The following is a 10,226-nucleotide window of genomic DNA, read 5'->3' on the forward strand; positions in this document are numbered from 1 at the left end:
GGGGGGGGGGGGGTGATAGATTACAAATAGCATGGGGCGTAGGGCAGAGCTGCACACCTGACCAAACAAGTTAACAAGGAAACAGAGCTCACCACCCTGTGAAATCTAATTCTCCATTAATGGCTAGGAGTTAATTCCAGATGCCAAACTTTGAGAATATGGGCTTTTTCATTACTATTCATTCACATTCTATAGTTATGGATGTTTTGTTGCAATATACTTATATGTGATTTTATTATTTAATGTCTACAAATAACCAATATCTTTAAAAATAGTGGGAAAATAATGATATATACATTCACCAACATAAAAATATATGGTTCAAAAGCATTTTCCAAAGATTCAGTAAATTCCAAATTGCTGAGATCTAACCATGTCCCATTTTATTTTCTGAAAACACACTAAATATAAGACAACTTATCAAAATCACCCTCTAAAATGTTGACAATTTCCTTTTTAAAAAAATAATGCGTTTTATTTTATTTTAATATATTTTTATTGATTTCAGAGAGGAAGGGAGAAGGAGAGAGAAATAGAAACATCATTGATGGAGAGAATTAATTGGCTGCCTGCTGCACACCCTCTACTGGGGATCAAGCCCGCAACCCAGATATGTGCCCTTGACTAGAATTTAACCCGGCACTCTTCAGTCTGCAGGCGGACGCTCTATCCACTGAATCAAAACAGCCACGGCATTAATTTTCAAAATGATTAAATGGATAATTTTAAAATCTCATGCTTTAGGTTAAGGAGATTACATTGTCCTGTCTAGAGGGTATTTACTATAGTCTAAAACCCTAACATAGTAAATGTCTTTAAGGTATATGGCATATCATATTAATAATAATGATTATTGATTTAAAAAATGAATTCCCTCAAATTCAGTCAAGATACAGGGTTTAGGTTATATCATAACCTCAGTGTTGGCCAGCTGCCTTTTGTTGGGAGACAGCTTTAGATGTCTAGCCTACCTTTTCACACCTGGGTAATCGAACAAATGTGAAGAAACTACACTGGCTTCCTTTTGTGTTGTCAATGCAGAAAGTGGTCACAAAATAGTTAACTCAAATTATAATGTTATGGTAGAAAAAATGTGACTCCATACCTTCTTTGTTTACTGTAACACACCCAAAAATAAAGTCATGAAGGCAACTCCAAGATCTTATTACCATTTAGTAATTTTTGGCAACATACCAACTGATTAACATAAAAATAGATCATGTGGGTATTTGTTCCAATGTACTTATGGATCCAGGGCTTGATTACTACTGGGTATCCCTTTAGGGTGTAGGAAACTTCCACACTGAAGGGATAATCAAACTCAGGTATCTCTGCAACAAATTGATTCCAAATGCCTCTAACCAGGAATGAGGGTAGGTGACAACCTGAAAGTTATTAAGGATAATTAACTATCTATAATAATAAAAGTGTAATATGCTAATTAGACCAGATGTCCTTCCAGACAAAGCCGGGGCTGTGAAGGAAGCCCAGGTTCCAGGTGTCTGCCGGCAGCCAGAGGGAAACCGGTCGGTGCCGGCACCCAGGGGAAGGAAGGCCTACTCTTACATGAATTTCATGCATCGGGCCTCTAGTATAAAATAAAGATGGTTTATTATTAAACAGATGAAGTGCCTTGAACTTTATACTAGAGACTTTGTCCCTTTTTTATGAGCCTGGATTTGTGGGTCAGACTCCCACAGGCAGGCCTGACCTATGGGAAGAGAGCATATGTTACTAGAATGCCAATCTACCACCGCACCCAACTATTAGCCCATTGTGGAAACTCAATTCATACTTGTTCAACAAAATAAATGATTTCACCAACTACCTTCAGTGAATTCTAAGCCAGATTAGACCCAATTCTAAATTCAGCAGATTCTAAAACTGTTACAAGATATTCTTTTTTTTCCTTTTTTTTGAGAGAGAGTAGAAGGGAAGGGGAGACTGAGGGAGAGAGAAACATTGATGTGGGAGAGACCCATCAATTGGTTGCCTCCCACATGCACCCTGGGGATCATGCCTGCAACTGAGGTTATGTCCTTGTCCAGAGTCAAACTTGGGACCCTTCGATCTATGGACCAATGCTCTGTCCACTGATTCAAACCAGCCAAGGCACAAGATACTACTTTATAGAGCCATACCATTTTATATACCATCAAGTTCACTTAGCATAGTGGAAAGGATGTGCACTAGGAGTAAAAAACCCAGATACTATTCCAGGTCACCGCTCAATCCTGTATCAATCCAAGTGACTTTCTCACACCCTCCAAGGCTGATTTTCTCCTTGTGAAACTGAGATAGTAACTGCCATTTCCAGATGTGACTGTGTGTCAGATGAGACTGAATCACAGCCAACTAAGGTTAAAAATGACATTGGAAACCAGAGTCAAGATGAAAATATAAATAAGGACGTTAAGGCTCAGAGAGGTTAATGACTTGCTCAAGGTCAAAGAGTAAATAAGATGACAATTGGTAGTTGTACTTTGTCTGTTCTTCTAGTAATTCTAAGATAATTACCAAGTGTGAAGTAGCCCAGACAGTGTGGTTCAGTGGTTGAGGGTCCACCTATGAACCAGGAGGTCACGGTTGGATTCCCCGTCAGAGCACAAGCCCAGGTTGTGGGCTAAATTCCCCAGAGTGGAGCATGCAGGAGGCAACCAATCAATGATTCTCTTTCACCCCTCTCCCTTCCACTCTGAAATCAAAAAAATATATATATTTTTTAAAGTGTGAAGTAGTATGGTGCATGTGTGTGTGTTTAAGGGACATTGCCCGAAACTCTTCAGGCACACTGCTTAGACTCATACTATGTCTATTTAAAACTCTAGAACCTTTGCTCTCTGGGGGAATCACTTTTCCCCTCAAGCAATGTTTTCCTATAAACAATTAAGAACAAAAATAATTAGAGGAAGTTCTGTTCAGAGAGAAGGGCAAATGTAAAAAAATCATTCAATTTCTGTTCTATGGTAGGAAGAACTAAATCACTATGCCATTCTAAACCTATCAAAGAAAATAAAAACTTTGAAGTCCACGTTGTGTCATTTAAATACTAGCCAGTTACTCATATGATACCATTGCATCTCACATAAACATGACCTCTTTTTAGGGTGTAGAAAAAGTGACTATGTTTCGTGACATGTACATCGGCTTTGATCTGAAGGCAATTTACTTTACTTTTGATGTCAATAGGTGCAGATGAAACTTACAGTGCCAAGGTCAATGATGAAGCAGTCGCCCTGGTTGAAACTGTGCCAGCTCAGGGGAACTTCCGTGGCCCTGACCACTCTCCGACCCTTCACGTGCAGGAGCCTCTTGGCGGTCAGGTCATTGGTGAGAACGTGATTTAGTCCAGATGCCACACCTCCAGCCTGATCAGTGGGAGAGGGCAGAAAACAAAACACAACAGATGAGGCTTTGAACTAGACACAGTCACGTATGGAACCACAGGTGCTTGTGCCAAAACAGCCTACCACGCCAAGAGAAAATAGCCACCTCAGAGCATGTGAAAAATTAAATAATAAGAAGAGAATTCCTTAGCAAATCAACAATTTCTTTTTAAGTTATGCTCTGTCCTTCCTATATCAACATTGCAAATATTTTCTGAGAAACTTCAGAGTATAAAACCTGCTACAGAAAAAGAAGGAGAAGGAGAGAGGAGGGGGAGGGGGAGAAAGAAGAAGAAGAAGCTGTAGCTCTTGTCCTTTGGAAACTAATTATTCCCGAGTCATGGAGTGAGAAGGTAGACAAGGATTTCAAGGAAAAAAGCAACAGGAGGTTGGAGGAGAGTCAGAGGTCACAAGTAGAGATGAAGAGCACCCAGAGAATGTGGTACCCCCAAAGTGCCGACTGTCACAGCGTGAGGAGAGAGAAGGGGAGTTAAGTGCTGGCCAGGTATGGGCTGCTCCTATTTTCTTCAATAAGTACATTATAATCCAATAAAAAATAGTATAAAAACACAGTGATCTGAAAAAAAGTTATAAAATGGAAAACAGTATGGAGTTTTCTCAAAAAATTAAAAATGAAACTGCCATTTGACCCAGTGATCCCATTTCTAGGAATGTATCTTAAGAAGCCAGTAATACCAATGAGAAAGGATATATGCACCCTGATGTTCAGAGCAGCACTATTTACAATAGCTAAGATCTGGAAACAGTCCAAGTGTCCTTTAGTAGATGAGTGGATAAAAAAGCTGTGGTACATTACACCATGGAATACCATGCAGCTATAAAGAAGAATCTCTTGCCCTTTGAGACAGCATGGAGGGACCTGGAGAGCATTATGCTAAGCAAAATAAGCCAGTCAGCGAAAGACAAGTATCACATGATCTCACTAATATGTGGAATCGAATGAACAAAATAAACTGATGAACAAAATAGATCCAGAGACATAGAAGCATGGAACAGACTGATGGATCTCAGTCTGGGGGGAGAGATTAACCAAAGAACTTATATGCATAACCCATGGATACAGACAATAGTGTGATAAAGACCTGGTGTGGGGGGAGGAGTCACTGGGGGGAAAAAGGAAATATCTATAATACTTTCAACAATAAAGATAAACTTAAAAAATATATAGACTAGACTGAGGATACATATACAACATTTAGGCTAATTTCATATGATGAATCATCAGAATGATATATAGTCCATGAACATTTAACAGTATTTTAAAACTAATTTTGTCTCTACCATTTAATGTCAAAAATGCACAAAAGAAAAACTAAGTTTTACATATGTCTGTATCAGACAGCAAGTAGTTCTGTGAATATTGTTTGAATTAACCTTACAAACTCCCTGCCTCTTTCTATCTATTCCACAGAAGGAAAACAAAGTGGATGTTTTCATTCAACAAAGTCCTCTAAATCTGTGGTGCCATAAATGCACTTTTTCTGGCTGACAGATGTCAGATGGTTGCTAATCACAATTATGGCGAAGGGCTGTGTCTTCTTGGGAAAGGTGTGATTCACAGAAGATTTAATATGAGGGAGTGGTGGTAATTGTCTTCTATAACCCCTTCCAACCCCATAAAACGCCTCACAGAGGAAAAACCTCAAGTCAATGAAATGACATGAGAAGACGGTCTTCATATTTATTTTTTAGCTGAATGTTGAGAGTATCCCTGTGTGAGTACCAGCTTGGGCACTGGAGTCAAATGGTCACCCACTCACATACTAGCTATTAGGCCTTGGCATTACACAGTCTCTCTAAACTTTCATTTACTTATCGTAACAGTGTGATAATGATAGAACTGCACCACAGGGCTGTTATTTAAATTAAATGAGATAATATTCATGAAAATTAAGTATAGCATAATAATCTTTGCTATTCTGGGTAGTAAATTATCTCTGCTTCTACATTTCCTATCAAGTATTGTTGCAACAGCAACACATCATCTGCTCAATGTCACTACTGATAAGACAGTGAACTAATTTTTTTTTTTTTTTGCTGAAAAATTTGACCTCCATTTGCAAATACCCTCTTTCTAAGAAAATGCTGATTCATAGTGGTTTTAATGCTGACAATTAGAATATAATTATCCAATAACTGTAAAGTTACTTCTATCGTGTCCACTTTTAAGTATATGTATCCAGAGGTTGATTTCAGAAGTCCTGCAAATAGCCAGAAAAATTACTAATAAGGTAAGTTCCTACTGATTGTATATGTACTATAGGTATTGTATTATGAATTAAATCCTTAATCCTCACAACACTTATAGTGAAAGCTGTTGTTATACCCAATGCACATTTGAGAAAACTGAGCCCAGAAAGCTTACATACTTGCCCTGAGGCAAACCAGTACTATGTGGCAGAAATGCATTCATGACCAGTTTAATGGCACGGCATGCTTTTAGTAACTATAAGAAACAGCTTTTTCAAAATGCTGGGTTCACTCACATAAGGAAAGGTTTTCAGGATCATTTGACATAAGCTAGGAATTCATGTGAATTAAATAAAATGAGAGGCAATAAGTTCTATATTTAGAGTAGCTGATATCCTAGAGTGGAAAAATGATTTCAAGAGAGATATAGGAACTTGTGTTTTGTCCTGATCTAAATGACATCACAAAATAGTCAACTAAGTCTCTGATCAGGTAAGAGCAAAAAGAAACCCTGGCATCATAGTAGGCAAATTTAGTAAATATTCAGGATTCTAGTTTATCTCTGAGGTCTGAGGTCTTCACGAGGCTAATATGCTTGAGAGGAGTTTAGGGGTCTGCCCAACACCTATTGGAGCATGTTTGATTTTGAAAAGGACTGTTTCTAAAATGTTTGTCTAGGGAGGGTATACCTCACACTTTGTCTAAACACTCCTAGGGCTGGGGAGATGGTGAAGGATGCCCAGTCGGCAAAGAAAGGTCACTGGGAGATTTCCCCCAAGAGCTATCTTTTACTGCAAATGGCCTTATAGAGGCAGACATACTTAACAGGTTTTATCGTTTGTTCATTTTAAAAAATAAAGCCATCTGATGATTTTCAGGCCAACACACATAAACTGTGTGTACATGTGTGTATGTGTCAGTGTATGCATTTGAATTTGTGGACTGGAACCACACATGTTCAACTCAATGATTTCATTTATTTCATTTCCAAGGTCACCACACTATGTAGGAAATGTGTGTATTCTACATGAATATACCCCTGCTGTGTATACTTTTTTGTATTAAGTAAAGCTACAATTGTGATACTGTATTAAGATATTCTAGAACAACTGAAATTCCCAGATAATGGGTTATTTGCAGCAAATTCAGAGATTTTTCAGAATATCAAAAACAAACTGTTAGTACTTAATTTACCAATATTTATTTATTGAAGTAATTTTCATTTTCATTTCAATAATTCCTGTGACAACATAACTGAAAGCTCTTAACGTTATGAAAAAGCAACCTATTGAACAAAATCAAATCAGAGTAGTTAACATACTGCCTTATACATTCCACAAACATTTATTGGGCACTTACTGTGTGTCCAGGAGGAACTGGTGATCTATCAGTGAAGAAAACAGATTAAAACAAAAACAAAACATAAAAATGTCTGCCCTCAGTGTACTTTCACTCTATGAAGAGGTGTGCATGAATAGGAAGAGAAAGGAGGTCATTACAGAAACTGTTTGAGAGAGCAGCTTACCTTATATTTCAGGCCTCCTTTGAAATAGCCAACAAAATCAGTAGATTCATAGCCTTGAAGTTCTCTATTCTGCACCGGTTTGCCACCCAAATAGTCATCCATCTGCACAGTAAAGATGGCAGCTGCTGTGCTTTCATCCTGAGAACACTCCCTTCCTGAAATGGCAAATGATAGCGCCTCACTTATCAGGCAAGGGAAAGAATTATGGCAGAGATTCTGAGATATATATATGAATTATATATCAATACAACAAATCATCTTCAACAGAACAATCTTCTAAAAATATTATGTTGTTAATAACTAAAATAATACAGATCCCATCCAGGCAACTTCACTGAGGTAGAAATACCAATTCTTAAGAACCAGCGTCTTTATGTACATGAAAATCAGAGCCAGGAACTCAAGTTTTCTAAAAGACTTACTACATCTGAGCTGTGTGAAAGTCATAAATGATTGTAGAAATAGTAATAACTTTTATACATTTATAATACCTTGGCTATGGGCCAGACACCATGAGAGTGTTTTACATGGATGATCTCATTTAATCTCTAAGCAACCCCATGCAGCAGAAACTATGTCCTACCAAGTTATAACAGTGGAATGGGAGGCCTGGAAATGCCAAGCACCTTCCCTGAGGTCATAAAGTTGACCTTTGGTAGAACAGCACCCAGAGCCCATTTTCTGTGATTCTGAAGCACAGGCTCTTAGAAACTACACTACAAGATTTTTTTAATACTTAGACTCTCATGAGCTGTACGATTTTATGGTAGTAGGGACCTGGCATTTTCCTTTATGAATAATTGATACATAAAAGTTTAGAAGCTGTAACAATAGTTCACCTGGAACCTCAGTTGAGAATATTCACCAAAGTTGAAGAAAGAAAATCAATCAGCTATATTGAAGAAAAAACTGGATTGGATTTCTTTACAATTCCTCTTACTCTCAAAGGGGACCTGTGTAGTACAGATCTTCTCAGTAAAAAATCAGTAGCTAGAAGTGTATTTGACATTATATAAATTTTGTCAATGTGTTGTTGTCAAAGGAAATTAGGTAACACATGAAAAAACATCCCTGCAATTTTGCAGTTCAAAAGGACTGCAGTGTCATTCTTAAGCCCACTTTCCCATCCATAAATGAGAATACTAATAGAGGCATAGATATAGATTTGTACAGTGATGCTTTAAAAGGAAAACTTAAATCAAGATTAATACCAAGCTATTAAAGATGATGTGTTTGACTTAAACATCCTTACTTGTACAAGTTGAAACCCAAATCTCTTTAGGTAGATGTAAATGGACAGGCATGCAATTAATTAAATAGACTAGAAGTAAGTTAATTAAATTATACTACCACTTGTTGATGTTATGTATTGTGAAAGGCCAGGGAAAAGCAGTATAAATGAGCCAGAGTCCTTGCTCTAAAGAGGTTGGGAGATTTTTAATAAAACCAATAGCAGTTTTTGAATGTGAAAACCAAAGTCAAATTCAGTTGTATCATGATGAAATCCTAGCAAGTATTCAGAAACTTATGAACTTCACTTCATTTATTTTCCCTTTGCTAATTTTACTGATTTATGTTGTTTTGTGTTGTTATTTTATATCATGTTACATTATTGTATATGTGCTGTAAGCTTCTTTAAATTGTTTGGGGGATGTGACTTTATATGTAAAACTTAGATTTAAAAAGGAGGCTTAATAAGTAGGTTAATCAAAAAACCATTCATGAGTAACAAAAAAACTCTTGCCAAGTTAGGAATACTGGGGAATATCCTCAATTTGATAAATAGCATCAATTGTGTACAGCTAACATAATTCTTAATGGTGAAAAACTGAATATTTTCCCGTGAGATTGGGAGCAAGTCAAGGTTGTCTACTTTCATTACTCTTACTCAACATTATACAAGAAGTTCTAACCACTGCAATAAGGTAGAAAGAGAAAAGCAAACAGACTTAAAAGAAGAAATAAATGTTTCTATTTATAAATAAGAGGATTATCTACACAGAAAATTTTAAGATATCTACAAAATAATTTAGAAAACCTCCCAGAACAAGTGCATTCAGCAAGATAAAAATTAATTGATAACAAAAGGCAGTCTCATTTTTATATAGAAACCACAAACATGAAAAGTTGAAATTAAAAGCACCATGCCATTTATGATCAATCCAAAGAAACTAAGGTGTATATTAAATAGGTATATAATCTATATGCTAAAATTACAAAATGATAATGAAAAGAATGAAAGACCTTCATAAACATAAAGACATAGTGTCATGTATTGTAAGAATCAATAAAATAAAGATGTCAGTTTTCTCCAAATTGATCTGTAGGCTTAATGCTATTCCTAGCAAAATCCCAACAAGGTTTATGATATATTATACGAGTTGATTATAAAATTTATATGAAAAGGCATAGGCCCTAGAATAGCTAAAAGAATCTTGACAAAGAAAACTAAGCTAGGAAAAATAACTCTATCTGATAATAGTGTCCACTATGCAGCTACAGTAATCAAGACAGTGTGATATTGGTGGAAAAATAGACATACAGATCAGCAGGCCACATTTCCCCCAATGCTAACATTTTGTAAAACTATAGTATAGCCATAACCGGTTTGGCTCAGTAGATGGAGCATCTGCCCGCAGACTGAAGGGTCCTAGGTTCGATTCGGTCAAGGGCATGTACCTTGGTTGCGGACACATCCCCATTAGGGGGTGTGCAGGAGGCAGCTGATTGATGTTTCTCTCTCATCGATGTTTCTAACTCTCTATCCCTGTACCTTCCTCTCTGTAAAAAGTCAATAAAATATATTTTTTAAAAATTCTAACCTTTCAAAACAAAACCAAAAAAACCCTATAGTTTAGTATATACTAAAGTATCCTATCTGCCGAAACCGGTTTGGCTCAGTGGATAGAGTGTTGGCCTGCAGACTGAAAGGTCCCAGGTTCGATTCTGGTCAAGGGCATGTACCTGGGTTGCGGGCACATCCCCAGTGGGAGATGTGCAGGAGGCAGCTGATCGATGTCTCTCTCTCATCGATGTTTCTAACTCTTTATCTCTCTTCCTTCCTCTCTGTAAAAAATCAATAAAATATATTTTTTTAAAAAAGT

The 10,226-nt window shown here is 37.0% G+C and overlaps 1 protein-coding gene across 1 annotated transcript in view; it reads right to left on the reverse strand.

Moving 5' to 3' along the window:
• SCIN (scinderin) overlaps positions 1-10,226 on the reverse strand; it is a 55,393-nt gene that overhangs the window by 40,345 nt on the left and 4,822 nt on the right. Inside the window, exons 2-3 of the mRNA XM_006779061.2 lie at positions 7,123-7,277; positions 3,207-3,368 (exon numbers count right to left, since the gene is read on the reverse strand). Of these exons, the coding sequence (XP_006779124.1) occupies positions 3,207-3,368; positions 7,123-7,277 (317 nt within the window). The remainder of the gene's footprint in view (positions 1-3,206; positions 3,369-7,122; positions 7,278-10,226) is intronic.

The sequence above is a fragment of the Myotis davidii genome, unplaced genomic scaffold (genome assembly GCF_000327345.1).
Source record: "Myotis davidii unplaced genomic scaffold, ASM32734v1 scaffold168, whole genome shotgun sequence".
In the NCBI taxonomy this organism is placed as follows: Eukaryota; Metazoa; Chordata; class Mammalia; order Chiroptera; family Vespertilionidae; genus Myotis; species Myotis davidii.